At 35.1% G+C, this 22,500-nt stretch overlaps 1 protein-coding gene across 2 annotated transcripts in view; it reads right to left on the bottom strand.

Annotated features, from left to right (window-relative positions):
* The window catches only part of LOC145241295 (voltage-gated delayed rectifier potassium channel KCNH8-like), a 504,754-nt gene that overhangs the window by 171,028 nt on the left and 311,226 nt on the right, over window positions 1–22,500 (bottom strand). For both annotated transcript variants that reach the window (XM_080104041.1, XM_080104042.1), the window contains exon 4: window positions 11,820–11,950. In XM_080104041.1, coding sequence (XP_079960167.1) covers window positions 11,820–11,950 — 131 coding nt within the window. The remainder of the gene's footprint in view (window positions 1–11,819; window positions 11,951–22,500) is intronic.

Genomic DNA, 22,500 nt, shown 5'->3' with positions numbered 1-22,500 from the left:
CAAAATATCATACAATGTTACCAGTAATTATCTATGTCCATTTAATATGTTTTATTGATACGATTCATTGATTTCTTAAATTAACTTTCTATACTTCTTTATTTAATTTAAATTATTGTTTTAATCCAGGCTAATCAACTAAGTTAAATTGTTACGATTCTATGTTAGTTTCGTATCTGGAATTTGCTTTCTTTATTTACAAAAATATCGGCTAACCTATTTATGTGATTTAAGAGAAGTTTTTGTTTAAAACTTATTCAATAAGGAAAGAAAGTTTAACATTATAATAAAATTTCAGCAAATCATTTCCTCTTAAAATACAACAGATTTATTATAATCTTGAGATCCATTTTAAATAATACCGCTTCTTGTATTTTTCTATCGTAATTTTTTTTCTATTTTCACCCCAAACAAGGTACAGTGCCACTTTGAAGTAGGGGGCTACTATCGGGGACATAAACTGCAGGGGTATTAGGAAGAGAGATGAGTAGCAAGATGTCTGTTCACATTACACTTGAACTTCTGCATGTCAGTACAGTTAGGAAAGCAGAATCCCGGAAGGGAGTTCAAAAGTCTAGCAATTCTGGGGAAGAAACTACTGGAGTAGAAGGCTCTCTTACATCTAGGGTTCTGTAGCTGCTTGTCGGGCTTGTCGGGCGTATTCACGTCGAGGGGGTACAAGTGCTTGTAGTTCGTCAGAGCATTCACCATTAAAATACTTGTAGAACAGGCAGAGGGATGTAACATTTCGTCAATGGGAAAGAGGCTGATGCCTAAATGACAGTTCAGGACCTATTAGGTTGACGACTCTCTTTTGAACCTTGTCCAGGTGTGAGAGACAAGTAGTAGATTCACTAGCCCAAATGTAACAAGAGTACTGCATAGATAGACGAATGGTGGCCTTATAGAGGTACAAGATACTTTAAGGCGTAAGTAGTTTTCTAGCACGATAGTGAGATCCCACCTTCCTCGCAGCAGCCTTGGCAATGTTCTCAATGTATCTATTCCAGTTCATGTTTCCTGTAAACGTTACGCCGAGAAGTTTAAAGGAAGTACTTTCGGGTAATGTGTTCTTGGCCATTTGGTATTGGTGGTAGTGAAGTACATCCGGGCTTGAGCAGGGATCATTCAGATCTCAGAGAGAGAAAATGAGAGAGAGAGAGAGAGAGAGAGAGAGAGAGAGAGAGAGAGAGAGAAATTTGATACATCGGTTAAAGAGAATGTTTTGACCAGGCCACAGAAAGGTAGCACCACTTGTCATAAAATGATGAAGGGTTCTTGACAGTGGAATATGGGGGGAATGGCAATGCCCTCTTCGCTTGCCTGAATTTGCTGTGTAAAAGTGGGGCAGTTGTGTGGTTAGGTATTTTGAGAATATATATATATATATATATATATATATATATATATATATATATAATAAAATAAAAATTATACATTTATACCTAAAAAACTAATGTTTCATACTTACGCAATCATCAGTGTACAGTTACAATTACTGCAAGTCAGGAGAATCAAACCTAGCCATGAAGCCACGGTTATTCGTCTGCCCCCTACATACGTGCGCACATATACACATGTGTGTGCGTATGTATGCACACAATGCAAATGTATAGGAAATGATAAATGTTCATGTATAAATAATATACGTATATATAAATATACCTATATACAAAGAACTTTGCAGCTAATTCTACCCTATGCGACGAAGGCCATCAACTCCCCATATTTCCTCCTATAACACAGAACAAGCTAGGTAACATACAAATATCTGTGCATGAGGTCGCCAAGCTAATAAAGAACCTAGATTCCAGTAAAGCAACTGGCCCTGATGGCATCCCAATTATAGTGTTAAAAAAGCTTCAACCAGAACTTGCTCCCATACTTACGAAACTATTTAAGCGTTGCCTTAAGGAGAAGTGCTTTCCGACTCCCTAGAAGACCTCATCAGTTTGCCCTGTATTTAAGAATTTAGGTGATAAGTCATCTCCCTCTCAGTACAGACCTATAAGTCTCCTGTGTGTTATGAGTAAGTTGCTGGAATCCATATTAAATAGAGAAATAGTCAACCACCTCAGCAGGAATAACCTTCTTTGTGACACACAATATGGTTTCTGCTCTGCAAGATCTACCGCAGATGTGCTGACGGTTATATCCCACAGGATTAGTGAATCTCTTGACAAAGGCTTCCTTTCTAGGGCAATTGCTCTTGACATATTAAAGGCCTTCAACAAGTTATGGCATAGGGGTCTACTTCACAAGATTTCCAGCTATGGTATAACTGGAAATGTTTTCTCAATCATTAAATCATTTCTCTCCGATAGGCTCATAAGAGTAGTGGTAGATGGACAAAAATCGGAGGCCTGCAATATAAATGCTGGAGTCCCTCAGGGGTCAATCCTGGGCCCACTTCTCTTCCTGGTCTACATCAATGACCTCCCTAAACACATACTTAAATCATTCGTTGACATCTATGCTGAAGACACGACCATCTACGGCAACACATCAAATGCTGTAAATGGTAAATGACAAAGTTCTCTCTGATTCTCTCTCCTCTGATCTCGAGCACGTGGTTCAGTGGGGGAAGATGTGCCTGGTTACCTTTAATGCATCCAAAACCAAACTCCTATCCTTACATCATCAACGCTCTGATCCCCAGCTGGCATCAATTGTGATGGATGGCTCTCGTCTGGGTGAGACCCCGTGTTTTGACAAGCTTCTGGGGTTGACCTTTACTCCTGATCTGAAATGGAACACGTACATCAAGTTTGTTGCCAAGGTCACTGGAAAGATGGTGGGATCGTTCTACCGCTCCAGAAGATATCTCACTACTGATGCAGTTCTCTATCTATATAAAAGCCAAGTACGTCCAAGGATGGAATACTGTTGCCATATCTGGGCAGGAGCTGCTAAAAACAGCCTATCCTGTCTTGACAGAGTACAAAATAGACTTCGTGGCTTAGTGGGGGATGCCCTTTTCTCTATCCTGCAACCTCTCTCCCACAGAAGAGACGTTGCGAGCCTGTCCTTGTTTTATCGTTATTTCCATGGCAGGTGCTCGTCTGAACTCCAATCTCTGACCCCCCCTCGCCAATCTTTCACGAAAAACACCCGTCTAGCTGAATCCACTGTGAAAAATTTCCCCCACTCTATATTTGTGCCTAAATCAAAACGCGGATTCTATGAACAAAGCTTCTTTCTTAGAACTGCACGCCTGTGGAACTCTGTTCTGTCTGCCTGCTTCCCTTCGGACTACAACTTGGATGTCTTCAAGTCCAATGTTAACAAATTCCTAATGAACCGCCCCCTTAAGTAAACACTTCATCAAATCTCCACACTAACGTAATGTACTTGCAATAACCCTTATCCCTGAGTGGCTTCCGGGCCTTGATAAGTGGTGATCACCGTGTAAAAAAATAATATATGTATAAATAATATGCATATATCTATATCTATATATCTATAAAAACAGAGATGTGTGTGCCACAGACGATTTCTGATTGGTTAATCCAATAATCACATCTCCCAAAAAACTATGGTTCTCACGCTCTTAACTTTACCATAAAATATTATGGCTTTATTTATTGTCCATCTTGGAAGGGTTTAATTTTTTCCTAACTTGTTATTTACAAATTACAAAAATACAAAACTTACACAATCTAACAATCCAACCTTCGACATCACGTCCGCCATTCTGGTGCTAGCCGCACACACAACACGAAAACAAACGCTATTCGTACTACTATAATTCCCAGCACATGCGCACACACACGCACACACGCGCACACACACACACTCTGGCGTTAGCCGCACACACGTACACACAACACGAAAACAAACGCTATTAGTACTACCATAATTTCCAGCACACGCGCACACACGCACACACACACACACACGTCCACTACCGTCCTTGGCTACGTCACGTTGTTATGGCAACCAAGCCCGCTGACACTAACACACGATAAACACAGAGTAAATTTGATTTTCTTCATTTCTAAGCAAATATTACGCAAATATAAATCATATACCATATCTGTATGAATATAATTACACGTAATAGTTAAATAAAGATGATCATCTAATAAGAGAACCGAAAAAAAACTAATACGGAAGTAATTAAAAACGATAAAAAAATATGCACATTAGCTTGATCTTTTGTAGATGAATGCAATTCCACGACTCATAAATAACAAAGTTGTATTTTCTTTTTAAATAAATAGAAAAAAGGGGTGTTAATAAGACTATCAATACACACAAAAAAATATAGATTTATTTTTTGGTTAAGTTCCCCCGGGATTTCCTTTCACTTCAGTAAATAAGCGAGTATCCATTTCAGTGTTAAATAAAAATATCTTTGGGATTCATATTGAAATTCATTGACAGCCCAAAACCAATATTATTGTGTTGATTCGATTAGGCGATAGTTCGATGATAATAATAGACGCAGTGCGACGGAATTTTCGCAACTTACAGTTCTTTATTATTATCCTTAAATATATATATATATGGTGTTTTATTATATATTATCCGAAAATATCGTTGAATATTGACCACTTAATTAATGGTCTTTTGTTATATATATGGCGTACTATTATCCTTATATATATGATGTTTATGTTTATATATATATATATATATATATATATATATATATATATATATAAGTAGTAATGTATGTGTGTGTCTGTGCGTCTGTGTGCATTTCCCTACGCAATAACTCTGTCAATTTTAAGCCTACTGATTCGAAATTTGATATACAGGGTACTGAGATTTGTGAAAATCGATGTGATAGGTTTTCGATAGAAATTTGGCGATTAAATGGTCAATATTCAACGATTTGACCTTTGAGAACTCTACCAAACTCCTCCTACAATTTTGGGTCTAAACACGTGAAATTTTAGATATAGATTCCTTGGACATGGATCTAACTTAATAACTTTACTTGATCCCTAAACAATAAATGTTAAGAGGTCATAATAGGGGTCAAAGTTTAAAAAATTGACCGTTTTTTTCCCCCGCATACACCTCAAAACACCTGGGCAACGCCGGGCACCGATTGCTAGTATAATATATATCTAAATAATAAACGTATATATAATACATGTATATATATTATATGTATATATATTATATGTATATATATTATATATATGTATATGCATTATATGTACAGATAATATATGTATATACAACATATGTATAAATAATACATGTATATATATGTATAAATATTCTATGTATATATATGTCTCTGTATAATATATGTATATATATTATATTTATATATAGTAAATATACATATAGTATATGTATATAAAATATATGTATATATAGTATATGTATATATATTGTATGTATATATATATATATATTATATGTATGTATAGTCTATGTATACGTACATAAAATATACGCATATATGTATAAATATTATATGTATATATATATCTATAATATAAAGCTGAACGTATGTGTGTGTGTCTAGTCACGAATAGGCTCCTATATGGTTGACTATCATAGAAAACTGATCACATATAATGCTAGAAGACACAGGAATGGGTATATTTGATCTGGCATAATGATGATTCATTAAAATTGTGGGGTCTGCTTATGCGCCTGGTCCACAAAGTATGAAAATAAAAAAAATTAAAAATTAAAAAAGAAAAAAAACGTTTACAAGTGTTTTTGATATAGATGTACATAATAATATTTTGATAAGTATGTTTTACCTTAAATAGGGATGGTATAATAAAATTGTGGGGTCTGCGTTCGCGCCTGGCCTCCAGAGAATGGAAATAGGCACACACTTTAATAAAGACTTTTCATATCTATCTGCGTAAGTATACTTTGATAATTATGTTTCAGTTTGAAGAAATATGGTATAATAAAATTATGGGGTGTTCGTTCACGTCTGACCTCCATAGAATGGGAATATGTCACAAAGTTTAACAAGATTTTTTAATATAGATCCACAGAATATTGTGATAAGTGTTTCAGTGTGGACAGGTATGGTATAATAAATTATAGGGTTTATCTATTTTATTTTTACTTTCATCATATTTTGCTTTGGTTTTGATACCCCCAAATTCGAAGCTATCTCTTTACAACCCTTCCTTTTCATAACCTATCATACTTTCATAAATCAGAGTCCATTTTCTGTAGGCTATTTTGGGCCCAGTCAACGACGGGTACTTTTGCTAGTTATATGTATAATTAATATATGTATATCTAGTTTATGTATAATATATACATATATTTTTTTGTATATATAGAGTATATATATATAGCATACGTATATATATTATATGCATATATAAAAATGTATATATAATATATGTATATACATCATAAGTATATATATTACATGTGAACTAAACTATATATATGTATAAATATAAGTCTATATAGTATATGTATATATATCTATACATAATATATGCATTTATATTATATGTATATGTATATATAACATTTGTATATAAACTATGTACATATATACATATATGCATATGTATATATATATGTATATCTAATAAATTAACTTATATATATGATTATATAATATATCTATATATAATATCTGTATGTATATATATAATATATGTATATATATAATATATGTATATATAATTTATGTATATATATATCTATATATAATCAATATATATATATGTACATATAATATATGTGTGTATAATATATGTACTTTTAATTTATGAATATATATGTATATATGATATACGTATACACGATATACGTATATATGATATACGTATACATGATATACGTATACATGATATACGTATGTATATATATATATATATATATATATATATATATATATATATATATATATATATATATATAAAAGTGAACGTGTCTGTCTGTCTGTCTGTCTGTCTGTCTGTGTGTCTGTCTGTCTGTCTCTCTGTCTGTGTACATTTCCCTACGCAATAACTCTGTCAATTTTTAGTCTATAGACTCGAAATTTGAAATACCGGGTACTGAGATTTGGGAAAATCGATGTGACGGGTGTCAGCCAGAAATTTGGCTGTTAAGGGGTCAAATTTCAACGATTTGACCTTTAAGAACTCTACCAAACTCCTCCGACAATTTTGGGTCTAGACACTTGAAATTTTAGATATAGGTTCCTTGAACCTGGATCTAACTTAATAAAGTGATTTGAACCCGAAACAATAAATTTTAAGGGGTCATAATAGGGGTCAAACTTTTAAAAAATTACCCATTTTTTTTTTGTTTTTTTGCTTTTTTTGCACAGCATACACCTCCAAACACCCGAGCAACGCCGGGCACTCCTGCTAGTATATATATAAAGTTGAATCTCTCTCTTTCTGTGTGTGTGTATGTGTAAATATGTGTGTGTGTGTGTGTGTGTGTGGTCACGAATAGGCTCCTGTATGGTTTACTATTTTAAAAAACTGATCATATATAATGATAGAAGATGTATCGAGACACAGGAATGGGTATGTTTGATCTTTCAGAACGGTGGTTCATAAAAATTGTGGGGTCTGCGTTCGCGCCTGGTCCACAAAGTATGGAAATAAAAAAATTAAAAATTAAAAAAAAATGTCTACAAGTGTCTTTGATATAGATGTACATAATAACACTTTGATAAGTATGTTTCAACTTAAATAGGGATGGTATAATAAAATTGTAGGGTCTGCGTTCGCGCCTGGCCTCCATAGAATAGAAATAGGCACAAACTTTAATAAAGACTTTTCATGTCTATCTGCGTAATTATTCTTTGGTAATTATGTTTCTATTTGAAGAAATATGGTATAATAAAATTATGGGGTATTCGTCCGCGTCTGACCTCCATAGAATGGAAATATATCACAAAGTTTAACAAGATTTTTTAATATAGATCCACAGAATATTGTGATAAGTGTTTCAGTGTGAACAGGTATGGTATAATAAATTATGTGATTTATCTATTTTATTTTTACTTTCATCATATTTTACTTTGGTTTTGGTATCCCCAAATTCGAAGCTATCTCTTTACAACCCTTCATTTTCGTAACCTATCATACTTTCATAAATCAGAGTCCATTTTCTGTAGGCTTTTTTTTTTTAACCCAATCAACGACGGGTACTTTTGCTAGTGTATATACATATATATATATATATATATATATATATATATATATATATATATTTATGCCTAGTATATGTATATATAATAAATGCGTATATAGTATATGCATAAATTATATATATATATATATATGTATACATATATATATGTGTGTGTGTGTGTGTGTGTGTGTGTTTGTGCGTGTGTTTATCTCTCTTTAAAAATAATATACGAACAAACTTTACAGGCTTCTTTCACCAACAAGCTCATCAGAAGTTAATCGTTGGATATCAAATGAGGCAAAAGACTAATTGCACAAGTGTAAATACTCGGAGATATACGAAAAAAAGGGGAGAAATGTCGAATGGTAATACGTATTAAACATATATACAATAATATAAAATACATGTACAATTGAGATAAGGGGAGTATAAGAACGATTAAGATATTCTTTTGAGCAAATCTAATGCAACGAATTCTGTTTGTCGGCAAATCGATGGTTTTCGTGAAAGAATTGAAAATGACTCCAAATTCTTTAACTTATTTTGAGAGTCAACCTGCTGCAATATTCTGAAACAATCCGTTTTATAGGCCTTGACAAAAGCTAGATTTTCAATTAGATGTTGGCTAATGGCAGATTCCAAAGCTGGAGGAAGGGGGGGGGGGGGAAGACGTGGCTTTACTAGTCTGATTTCTGCCTGTATATGTTGGTTGATGCGTGTCTGCAAGTTCAAGGAATTTCAATGTATATCATTATCTTAAGTGTGACGGACAGAAAAAAATAATAATTATCATTTAATCCTGACAAACAGACAAAGTGTTATTCCAAATTCAGGCGTGACAGAAAAGCAGAAATATTATTACAAACTGAATCATGACAGACAGGCAAAATACTATTTAAAACTTAAATCTTACAGACAGACGGATATATTATTTCAACTTGAGCATGGCAGAGACGAACATATTATTACAAAGCATAGTTGACAAACGGAAATACTATTTCTAATTTAACGTAGCGGACAATTAAATTTTAAGAGTGACAGAGAGACAAAAATATATTTTCAAGTTAAATGACAGACTGACGTGAATATTATTTCAAACTTAAGCGTGGTTGACGACGAAAGTATATCGAAACAAACATTCACAGCAACAACTCTTTCACAAGCAATAATAAAAATGATTAAGGTATGTTTTGCTTTTAACAACTTACTATATCTTCAAAGACATCTCTGATGGGGTCGTCTGCTATCAAAGTTGCAAGATTCGAAACGGTACTCCTTCGTCGCATTTTGATAAGAGCCTTCCGATTTTATAGCAAAACAAAAGTTATTTTAAAAACAGCCGCATTTTGGAAGTTGCGTTGTTGCGTCATATTTTCTTTACAAACCGATCCTCCATAATTAAAAAAAAAAAAAAATCTGGTCTTTCATGCACCGGTAGATGGCGCCTGTGTTCAAAACAGTAGTTACATTTTTTATGTTTGCTTTTTACTTTGCGTAACTCAAAATGTCATTGTTGCTATCTTTGACTCAGAAGTCGATTTGTATTTAGACTTAAGCGATTAAGGGAGATTATTACAGTTTTTTTATGTTATGTTTAAAGCTATAGAATTAAAGGACAAGAAGCGCCGCACTGTTTTGTTTTTGAGGTTGCGATTAAACCCAACTCGAAACAAGCTGTTAAGTCTATTGTAATTCATCAAGATTTATCTCTATCGACTTCTTTTCTATGTTCCAAGGTTGACTAGAAAAAAAAAATCCCTTCGAATGTGGAACATCTAAATGTACTTTTCGCCCGTTGTATGTTATATCAGGTTGACAAGAAAGTTCTTGCGGTTTTTAACTTTCAAATTCAGATGTACATATCTCGGCTTAAACAAAAAAATATTGATCGAAATAAGCACCATCAGAACCAATACACTTTTGCAAACATAAAACAAGTGTATTTATGTCAGTAAAAAAAAAAAATCTTGCGTTCTGGTGGCGATGAAGTCGCTGAAGGCGTTTTTTTATATTGCTTTCTTTTGAGACGCCACGTCTTCATATCCAATATTTAGAGAAGACGATCACATTGAAGACGTGGGTGACGTTACAGCCGTAAAGAAAAGTCAAACGTGGCAAAAGAATGAGAAAATAAATGCTGTTGTTACAAAAAAAAAAAAAAAACCAACAAAAAACAAAAAAAAAACGAGTCGAGTTATGTCTTGTTCTATGTTCCTTGCGACGTACTTTGCTACAATGAGTTGGGTCTACATGTGTAAATATGCACGACGTTACATGATCACTAGAGCTCATTCTCACAAACAGAAAGATTTATGATAGCAATATAACTTTCTGACACACATTTTTACACACACTCTTACACACAGATTTGCATGTTGACAGCCAAAATGAACATATATACTCAATTTCTCATTAGAGACAAAATAGCATTTTTGTTATCGATAACGTTCTTGTGCCACTCTGAACAATATTTACGAATTTTCCATTAATAAACACGAACCTGGATAAACTAAAACATCATATTTAAACGGATTTTACGACCGGGCAACGCCAGGCAGTCTGCTAATATATCATGAGTGACCTTGTGTGTGTGTGTGTGTGTGCGCGCGCGCGCGTGTGTGTGTATGTGCGTGTGCGTGTGCGGAACGGTATGTACTAAACTACTCTGATAATTTTTGGTCTACAAACTTGAAACTTGATATATAGGGGATTCGGACCTGTAGAACTAATTCGATTTTTCTTTTTTTAGAAAATAATAGGAAAAATAGTTGGTAAGGTGTAAAAATTAAAAAATTGGAACTTGGCAGGAGTAAATAAAGTTTATATGTATCCTTTATGTATGCGCAGATATACATTAAACGTTTAATTGCTTTAATTTTTAAGGTTTTGATATTCTTGGGTCAAATGTCATAGATTACCTCTAGAAAACTGAATGTTTTGGTTTCGATTCTAGCTAATGCCACCCAAGTCATATATTTTTTTTACTCTTGAAAATCAAAAAAATAAATTAGGTACAATATAATAATTAACAGAGAATTTTCGAAATTAATACGAAATCTGCATGAAACAAATAAAATATTTTAGCGTCTTTTATGATCAGGCAACGACGGCCGATGTGAAAGTTTTTGTATAAAATTATACAATGATGAAAACGAACATAAGAAATTGATTTCCCACCAAAACTCTGATTCCAAATTTAAAAATTTACTTTTCTTGGGTTTTGCGCAAAATTCACCGAAACTAAAATAGGAAATAAAATTAAACGATCCTTTAGGAGTTCAAAAAGTTGATAATGATAATAGTTGGTAAAAAAAAAAAATAAATAAATAAATAAATAAAAAAGAAAAAAAAAGAAAAAAAGAAAAAAAAACAAAACAAAGACATTGTAAAATGTTTATGAAATGAAGAAATTGTTAGGTAAAGTCTGTCAATGTGTTAGATTATTTCACCATGAATTAGTAAACTTCATGCTTTTTTAATCGTAAGATCTCCAGATATTTTGTAAATGTCCACATCTTTTTGTAAATCTCCAGATCTTTTGCAAATGTCCAGATCTTTTGCAAATCTCTTTTGTAAATATATTTGAACTTGGAACATTTGTGTGTTTATATTTCGTTGGCAGATGAGGAATCAGAAAGGAAAACAAGCAGAAAAAAATGTCGACGTCAATAAAAAACATAAAACAATAAATACAAATCGACAATTTTCTAGTGACTAACCTTATCGAGTTGTCCCATTTTTTTCCTTCGTGATTTGAACTGTCGCGTAAGATTACAGAGAAGCGTTCGTCCACGGCTTTTCCCTTTCGAGAAAGTTGATCCAGTCTGCGATACTCTGTCAGCGTTACAGTCTGCGAAAAATAAAAATAAAAATAAAAATAAAAATCGTTATTAACATTGTTTTATTTTCGGACTATTGCTCTCATCAAATTTGAGAATGGGTGTGTGATTACCAACACGGGTCTATTTAGATGATTTATGCTACTAATGCTGTTGGAAAAAAGGTGTGGATCTTTAATCTCCCACCATCTAAAATAACATAATATATACATATATATATATATATATATATATATATATATATATATATGTATATACACCTTGAAATTGATTTCTTTTCGCTCTGACATTGATATTGAAAGCCTACTTTTTCTATTTAAAAATTGAATGCGCACGCGCAAAAACAAACATGGCGACCAGTGAAAACAATACGAAATACAGATCTGAATAGCCCTAAAAATACATTTTTAAAGTCTTCAGCTGGTACTCTAGCGCACATTGACCATTCATTATTAAATTGATAAATGAAAAATCTTTTTTGTAAAAGAGATGTGCGTGTTCTCATCGAGTGGTTCCAGGATCGATTAATTGTATTAGAAACTGTGCACACACATAAATATACCAAATAATTTTCCTGTTAATTTAAAAAAAATTGTAACTTGACGATAACCATAAATATGTATATAAAATAATCAAAAAAGGGCAAATTTCAAGCGAAATATATAATTAAAAAAAGGGCTAAATTCGAGAAATTTGACTTAAAAACGTCGAGTCTTTTGAAAAGCAGTGATCGATCGATTTACATCAAAAACTGAGAACCGACTACAAATATTCAAATATTGACTTTTTCATTTTTTTTTTTTTTCATTTTTTTGTTTTATTGTTAGATTAATGTCCATTCGATAATAATTCGCTGAAAAAATTGGAAAAAACATGAAAAAAAATATAGGGAGGGGGATACTGCTCGTCGTACACATGTGTAAATTTAAATTTCCTCTCCACTATTTGCATCATATTTTGAATTATTTATTAACAAATATATAAACAAATTTTACAAGTTAGGCACAAGGCCATTAAAAGTTTATGGAATAAGGGTTAGAAGGTCTTGATTATTTCTGTTTATGATATTCCTTGCTAGTGCAAGGGAAATAACTCTCGTTTACTAAGAAATTAATCTTGCCTTGTTGCAGAAAATAATTTGTGACTAAAACCAACGCCACTTAAAGGAATTGTACATTTTAATAAAATGTTGGAAATTCGACGATAGATGGAGAAAATCAAAATATTATCAAACACTATATGATCGTCTCCTGCTCGTAGTTCGACGCATCCTGACTCATTTGTAATTTATTTCTTTTTGTTCTTTCAGCAGTCAACTCAACATTAACAGTACCATATTTACTCTAAAAATTACCAAAGTGAAAAATACTGCTTTAAAATTACTTTTATTTACGAATGATGTTAAACTTTGATTCTATGCAAAACACGACTAGCGTAAAGTAAGACATTGCGAGATTTAATGGAAGCATTTTATGAAAACAACAAAAAATGTTAATTAACTGCAATAACTCGGCTGGAAAGGGAAGTAACTTGTATGTCGTTCGTTAAAAACAGGTGAATTACTTCCCTTGAATGTGTGAGATGGAGGTAAAAAACACTGACACATTTTTACGTTATAAGACACGCTCAGACTATTTTTTACTTCCTTGACTCTCGAGCTTAAAATTAATTTTAAGATTTAAATTAATGCCCCCCTTCCCCTCTGTCAAGAAACTAATGAAATCATATATTCATGAATTAAATTCAATTAAAGAAGGTTACTCCACAGAATGAAGACGGCGTTATGGTGGATGTTGAAGTTGAAGTGATAGATAAAGTACGAATGAAAGACGAACGGGTTAAAATAAATGTCTAGGAAATAAAAAGATAGAAAGAAGATGACTGAAATTCCCCACACTTTGATGGCCTTGTGTCTAATTAAATTGAAAAGAAAATTATTTCCAAATAAATTCGTAAACGTGTAGTATCTGTTCTCTCTTCAGTCAATGAAGAAGAAATCGTTCTAGACTGAGGTAATTAAAAAGTTTTGTCCCAATGAGGACTACAATTTTTTAAAAAATCGAGTTGGGTATATTGTGTAGTTGCCTGCCCTCGTGGAGAGACAAGTATATAGGCACTAATTTCTGGACAGATCCGGTGTAGTAAATGATGAAGTTTATACTTTGGTGTCCCAAATAAAAAGCATTCAAACTAGTTTCTGCACATGTATCTCTACGCATGAACTCGCTTGAATTAATAAAAAACAAATTAAAATATTTTACGACAATCAGATGCGGTTCTCTGAATTTATCAACATTTGCTGTCTTGATCCGCCCTGAATGCATAAAAAAATAGATTTTTCCTTCACAAAAAGTTGAAGCAAAAATCCACAACAGAATTAATATATACTTTACTCCAATTTATCTCGCCTTCTTTCGAGCTTGTGCTAGCTAAATAGTATATTTCTCAACTCACGCACACAAGTAGTTATAAGCATACACACGCAGACAATAACGAACACACATACACACAAGCATTAACGATTTCACTGTCGTCTGCTCATCGAAACCAAATGTATAAAGTTATTCATTTTAAATACTCCTACCAATTCTTACTGGACTTTTTACAATGAAAATAAATGAACATGGACTCTTAGTAATAACTTTTAATTAAATGTAATTTTTGTATAATTGAATGGATTAATTTAGATTACGATTTATCAAACCCGTGGATAAATCACGGCCCTAAAATTATCGATATCTCAGCTAATTAATTCCCCATAGTTTTATAACGACTCTAAAAATGTGAACAAATATTCTGTTTTTCTTATCGATGTAAACTTCCATCCAGTCTAATATCTTTGCGAGAAAAATCCTTCTAGACTGAGATAATTTTTTTTCTTAATCTAAAGTGTCACTTTTGGGAAAGCTGAAGTTTCAACACACGAAATGAACTTTTCATTAAATTTTGACCTACGCTACAGATTGGCCGTTTAAAGGCCAAATTTGGCTTTTTTTACACTCTATCATTACAAAAAATATGGCGCCCAAAAATATAGTTAATGAAAGAACGTAAAAAAAAAGCCAAATTTGGCCTAAAAAATGCCAATGTGTCAAACCCTAGGAAGGACAAATTTTAAAAGCAATAAAGCGGCTTCGATTGTCTTACATTTAGTCTAATAAAAATGACAAAATAAATAAATAAATATAATAATAAAACTGAAAATTTTTCGGTCAGTTACACACGTGAGCTGCTGTTGCCACACACGTCTCCGTTTGTTACAAATGTAAGAAAAGTTACAATACGATATGTAAAATTCCACGAACATAGCTTCTTTCTTAGAACTGCACGCCTGTGGAACTCTGTTCCGCTTGCCGGTTTCCCTCCCGACTTCAATCTGGATGTCTTTAAGTCCAACACAAACAAATTCCTGATGAACCGCCCCCCCCCAAGTAATGACACCTTATCAATTCTCCAATACTATTGCTATACTATCCCTTTGATTACTGTACACACAATAACCCTTATCCCTGAGTGGCCATTGGGCCTTGATAAGTGGTGAACTCCATGCAAAAAAAAAAAAGAAAAAGCTATTTTTTGTTTGTAAACGTATTAGAAATTTACATTGCAATATTTTTTTATTTATTTATTTTTTTATTACATTTTCACCCCAAACAAGGCACATTGCCACTTTAATGTAGGGGGCTACTATCAGGGGAAACATCTACTCGGGTACTATGTAGGGATTAGGGCAGCAAGATGCTGGTTCACGTTGCACTTGAACTTATGCATGTCAGTACAGTTGGGGAAGCAGTGACCTGGAATGGAATTCCAAAGTCTAGCAGTTCTGGGGAAGAAACTACTGGAGTAGAAAGATCTTTTACATCTAGGGATCTCTACAGTGTGGGGGTGGGATTTTGCAGCTTGTCGGGTCTATCGAGGGTGTTCACGTCGTGGGGGCACAAGTGCTTGCAGTTCTTCAGAGCATTCACCATTATAATACTTGTAGAACAGGCAGAGGGATGCAACGTTTCGACGATGGGATAGAGGCTGAAGTTTTGATGCCAGTTTAGGGCCTATCAGATTTGCGACTCTCTTTTGAACCCTGTCAAGGAGCGAGAGACTAGTAGCCGATGCACCGGCCCAAATATGACAGCAATACTCCATACATGGGCGAATGGTGACCTTATAGAGGTACAGGATACTTTCGAGTGTTAGAAGTTTTCTAGCACGGTAGAGAGAGCCCATCTTCCTTGCAGCGGCCCTGTCAATGCCCTCGATGTAATTGTTCCAACTCATGTTTCCTGTGAACGTTAGGCCAAGCAGTTTGAAAGATGTACTCTCAGATAAAGAGTTGTTGGCCATTGCTATAGGTGGTAGAGAAGGTTTCTTGTAATTATTGAATGAAACCAGTTTTGTCTTGGTGGCATTGAACGTTACCATCCATTTTTGTCCCCATTCCACTACTGATCGGAGGTCATCCTCTAGTGTTTCTGCCATTACTTTAGATATATGTTCATTTGTTTTCCTGTCGTGCCTGCTATAGAGCGTGGTGTCATCAGCATATATACCCATCTCAGAGGCAATTTTGTCGGGGAGGTCATTTATGAATATCAGGAACAGCAGAGGACCAAGGATAGATCCCTGGGGCACTCCCGCATTTATATCATATTGTTTAGACGTACGACCGTCGAGGACAACCTGGATTTTTCTCTTATCTAAGAAGGATTTAATTATGTTAAGTATTCTACCAGTGATACCGTAAGATCTAATCTTCCTAAGGAGACCCTCATGCCATACTCTGTCCAAAGCCTTAGATATATCTAGAGCTACCGCTCTGCCCTCTCCCGCTTTGTCCAGTGAATGGTATATGCGTTCAGAGATTACAGTGAGGATGTCTGCCATGGAACGGGCTTGTCTAAATCCATATTGATGGTCGGTCAGAAGTTTAGCATCTGTAAGGTGCTGGACTAGAGCATGGTTAATTAAGGTCTCAAATATTTTGGCAAAAAGTGGGAGGAGGCTAATAGGGCGATAATTTAATGGGTCAGTTCTTTCGCCAGAATTCTTGAATACTGGTACCACAGAAGCAGTTTTCCAACAGCTCGGAAAGCAAGATTCATTAAGGCATTTGTTGTAGAGTTTGGAGAGAACTGGAGCTACTTCGGCTGAGCACTTTTTTAATAGCACAGCTGGGATGAGGTCGGGTCCACATGCTTTGGAAGTGTCAAGGTTTTTTATGATAGCATACACCTGAGCAGGGGTGATTTCCAGATCGTCTAGCGTGGCGTCTGTCAGCATAGGAAATTGAGGTAGGGGGTGGTTTAGAGGGTCCAGTGTGGAGTTTGAGGCAAACCGACTGGCAAGCATGTTAGCCTTCTCGGTTGCTGAGCAAAGAACCTCGTGATTGTTGGTTTTTCTGAACGTATTTACCGTTCATTGGATAAAACATGGGAGGGTAGAGCGGTGGCCCTTGATATATCTAAGGCTTTTGACAGGGTATGGCACGATGGTCTTCTAAGGAAAATTAGATCATATGGAATCACTGGAAGAATTCATAACGTAATTAAATCCTTCTTAAGTAATAGAAAAATCAAAGTTGTCCTCGACGGACGTACATCCAAACAATATGACATAAATGCGGGAGTGCCTCAGGGGTCTATCCTTGGACCTCTATTGTTCCTGATATTCATAAACGACCTCCCTGATAATATTGTTTCGGAGATGGGTATATTTGCCGATGACACCACTCTCTATAACAGATATGAGGGGAAAACAAATGAACACATATCCAAGAAAATGGCAGAAACACTAGAGGATGACCTCCAATCCGTAGTGGAATGGGGACAAAAATGGTTGGTCTCATTCAATGCTGCTAAGACTAAGCTTGTTTCCTTCAATAACTACAAGAAACCTTCTCTACCACCAATAGCAATGGCCAAGAACTCATTGCCTGAAAGTACTTCTTTTAAACTCCTCGGCCTAACGTTTACAGGGAATATGAACTGGAATAGATACATTGAGAGCATTGCCAAGGCTGCTGCAAGGAAGGTTGGCTCCCTCTACCGTGCTAGAAAACTACTTACGCCTGCCAGTATCCTATACCTCTATAAGGCAACCATTCGCCCATGTATGGAGTACTGTTGTCACATCTGGGCTGGTGCATCTGCTGCTTGTCTCTCGCTCCTGGACAGGGTTCAAAAAAGAGTCGCAAACCTGATAGGTCCTGAACTGTCATCTAGGCTTCAACCTCTGTCCCATCGACGAGATGTTGCATCCCTCTGCCTGTTCTACAAATACTTTAATGGTGAATGCTCTGACGAACTGCAAACACTTGTACCTCCCCGACGTAACTACCCCCGACAAACCCGACAAGCTACTAAGTCTCATCCCTTTACAGTGGAGATCCCTAGGTGCAAGAAAGCCTTTTACTCCAATAGTTTCTTCCCCAGAACTGCGGGTCTTTGGAACTCCCTTCCGGGATTCTGCTTTGCCAACTGCAATGATATGCAGAAGTTCAAGTGTAATGTTAACAAACATCTTTCTACTCTTCTCCCTTCATAATGACCCCGCTAATTAATTCCCTAATAGTAGCCCCCTGCTTCAAAGTGGCACTGTGCCTTGTTTGGGGTGAAAATTGAATAAAAAAAAAAAAAAAAAAAAAAAAATTTACTACACTGTTGTAGATTTCCATTTTGACGTGTCGTTAATACCAACCCATGCTATGAAGAGCGACTGGTTCTATGTAATGATATTGTGTTGAACTGCTGATTGCCGGCTATTCCATCATTATATTAGACTAAGCATGAAAGGGGAACGTTTGTTAATTTAAAGGTTTAGTCTTACTTAATATGTAGTAAATGATTGTATTTGAGAAGGCAAATATTTTTTGGTAGCATGTAGCTACGTATGGCTATGAAAAAGTATTCGGGTTCTGTGGGAGGACTTAAATATTCTTGTTTCAAAACACTTTGCGGTATTTGCTGGAAATGCTAAGTGTGAAATAATGTTGTTGTCAAAAGTGTTACGGGAAAAATCGACTTTTGTTTATATATATATATATATATATATATATATATATATATATATATATATACAGAGAGAGAGAGAGAGAGAGAGAGAGAGAGAGAGAGAGAGAGAGAGAGAGAGAGAGAAATTTTTCAATTGAATCTGTCACTGAATTTTTAATTAAGGGAAGAGAGATTACTCTTTAATTTTAACATCGTAATTATATATATATATATATATATATATATATATATATATATATATATATATATATATATATATATATATATATATATATAAAGCTGAATGCTTCTGTGTGTGTGTGGTCACGAATAGGCTCCTATATGGTTAACTATTTTAAAAAACTGATTACATATAATGATAGAAGATGTATCGAGACACAGGAATGGGTATGTTTAATCTGGCAGAACGGTGGTTCATTAAAATTGTGGGGTCTGCGTTCGCGCCTGGTCCACAAAGTATGGAAATAAAAAAAATAAAATTAAAAAAAAAACGTTTACAAGTATTTTTGATATAGATGTACATAAGAATACTTTGATAAGTATGTTTTAACTTAAATAGGGATGGTATAATAAAATTGTGGGATCTGCGTTCGCGCCTGGCCTCCATAGAATGGAAATAGGCACAAACTTTTATAAAGACTTTTCATATTTATTTGCGTAAGTACACTTTGATAATTATGTTTCAGTTTGAAGAAATATGGTATAATAAAATTATGGGGTGTTCGTTCGCACCTGACCTCCATAGAATGGAAATATATCACAAAGTCTAACAAGGTTTTTTAATATAGATCCACAGAATATTGTGATAAGTGTTTCAATGTGAACAGGTATGGTATAATAAATTGTAGGGTTTATCTATTTTATTTTTACTTTCATCATATTTTACTTTGGTTTTGATACCCCCAAATTTACAACCCTTCCTTTTCATGACCTATCATAATTTCTTAAATCAGAGTCCATTTTATGTAGGCTGTTTTTGGACCCAGTCAACGACGGGTACTTTTGCTAGTATATATATATATATATATATATATATATATATATATATATATATATATATATATATATATATTGAGTAAAGTGATTCATAATTTTTGAATTGAAAATCAGTTTCAAAAGGAAAAAACAAACAAAATCAATAGTTTGTATGGTCGTTTCAGAAACGATGTTTTATTGAAATAGACAATAAGTCTTGAACAATAATTTGATAACATTTTTTTATTATATTTAAATAAAGTTTCCTCACCAGCAAAAAAATGTGTATGTGTGTGTGTGTGTGGGGGGGGGGTTATATACATCAAAATAAATTTTTGTATTACGCAGATATTCTTTTTTTCGCCCGTTTTGAAAGTTAGTTCTTATTTTAATCCATCTATTTCCTGGCATGTTGTTAAAAGTTGTCTCTAACAGACATATGCACGGAATTGGAGTCTACATTCGTAACACCCTCCCCCTGACTAGAGGAGAAAACCTAATAAACAAAGTCTTTAACAGCATAGACACAGCACTCTCCGACACTAGCGCAAAAGTACATGTATTTGGTGACTTTAATGTTCACCACAAAAACTGGCACATAGTTTTGCTATATCTCACTCCCTATCACAAATGGTTACGTTTCCAACCCGTTTCCCTGACTAGCAAGAACAACACGCATCACTTCTAGATCTATTTCTGACTACAGTTCCCAAGGATTGTATAACAAATGCTGACAGCCCACTCGGGTACGCTAACCATGCACTGATAATGGTAGAAATCGCCCTAAATTCTAGACCTAAAACTGAAGAGCCAGTGCTCAAAACAACGAGATATTATAAAAAAGCTGACTGGGAAGCCATCAGAGATCTTATCAGAGATGCCCCATGGGGAAATATTTTTTCTCTTCCTGCTGAACAGTGCGCAAATGAGACCACCGAATGGTTCAAAACGGCAATTGAAGCACATGTTCCTATGCGGAAATTTTATAGCAAGCCCCACTCTCCCCCAATGGTTTACTTCAACTTGCGGAACTGCCATTGCTCAAAGGCAGCATGCATACCGCAGATTTACTCGACATAAGTCCAGTTCAAACAAACAGAAGTATATATAAGCTAGAAGTAACGTTAAGAAAGAAATAACGACAGCTAAAAGAGAATTTACTGAAACAACTAAAAAACGCATCGAAGCACAAAAAATAGGAAATCGTGACTTCTGGAAAATCTACAACAGTGTAGTAAATAATGGGCAATCAACAATTCCCCCACTAACCAACAATCACGAGGTTGTTTGCTCAGCAACCGACAAGGCTAATATGCTTGCCAGCCGGTTTGCCTCGAACTCCACACTGGACCCTTCCAACCACCCCCTGCCTGACTTTCCTTTGCGGACAGACACTATACTAAACGATCTGCTGGAAAACTACTTCTGTGGTACCAGTTTTCAAGAATTCTGGCGAAAGAACTGACCCATCAAATTATCGCAAATCATACGGTATCACTGGTAGAATACTTAACATAATTAAACCCTTCTTAGATAAGAGAAAAATCCAGGTTGTCCTCGACGGTCGTACATCTAAACAGTGTGATATAAATGCAGGAGTGCCTCAGGGGTCTATCCTTGGACCTCTATTGTTCCTAATATTTATTAATGACCTCCCCGACAAAATTGCCTCTGAGATGGGTATATATGCTGATGACACCACATTCTATAACAGGCATGACAGGAAAACAAATGAACACATAACTAAAGAAATGGCAAAAACACTAGAGGATGACCTCGAATCTGTAGTGGAATGGGGACATAAATGGATGGTCACATTCAATGCTGCCAAGACTAAACTGGTTTCCTTCAATAATTACAAGAAACCTTCTCTGCCACCAATAGCATTGGCCGGTCACTCCCTGTCAGAGAGTACATCTTTCAAACTGCTTGGTCTAACGTTCACAGGAAACATAAGTTGGAACAATTATATTGAAAACATTGCCAGGGCCGCTGCGAAAAAGGTAGGCTCTCTCTACCGTGCTAGAAAACTACTGACACCTGAAAGTATCCTGTACCTCTATAAGGTCACCATTCGCCCATGTATGGAGTATTGTTGCCACATTTGGGCTGGTGCATCTGCTGCTAGTCTCTCGCTCCTAGACAAGGTTTAAAAGAGAATCGCCGATCTGATAGGCCCTGAACTGACATCTAAGCTTCAGCCTCTGTCCCATCGACGAAACGTTGCATCCCTCTGCCTGTTCTACAAGTATTTTAATAGTGAATGCTCTGACGAATTGCAGACACTTGTGCCCCCACGACGTAGACACCCTCGACAAACCCGACAGGCAGCTAAATCCCACCCCCACACAGTAGAGATCCCTAGATGTAAAAGATCTTTCTACTCCAGTAGTTTCTTCCCTAGAACCGTTAGACTCTGGAATTCCATTCCAGGTCCCTGCTTCCCTAACTGTACTGACATGCAGAAGTTCAAGTGTAACCCGAACCGACATCTTTCTGCCCAAATCCCAACATAGTGCCCCGGTAGTTGTTTCCTCTGATAGTAGCCCCCTACACCAAAGTGGCAATGTGCCTTG

Source organism: Euprymna scolopes, chromosome 20 (genome assembly GCF_053919585.1).
Source record: "Euprymna scolopes isolate OS-2025 chromosome 20, ASM5391958v1, whole genome shotgun sequence".
Lineage (NCBI taxonomy): Eukaryota > Metazoa > Mollusca > Cephalopoda > Sepiida > Sepiolidae > Euprymna > Euprymna scolopes.
The sequence above is the reverse complement of the archived record's forward strand: the minus strand, read 5'-3'. Positions and strand labels throughout refer to the sequence as shown.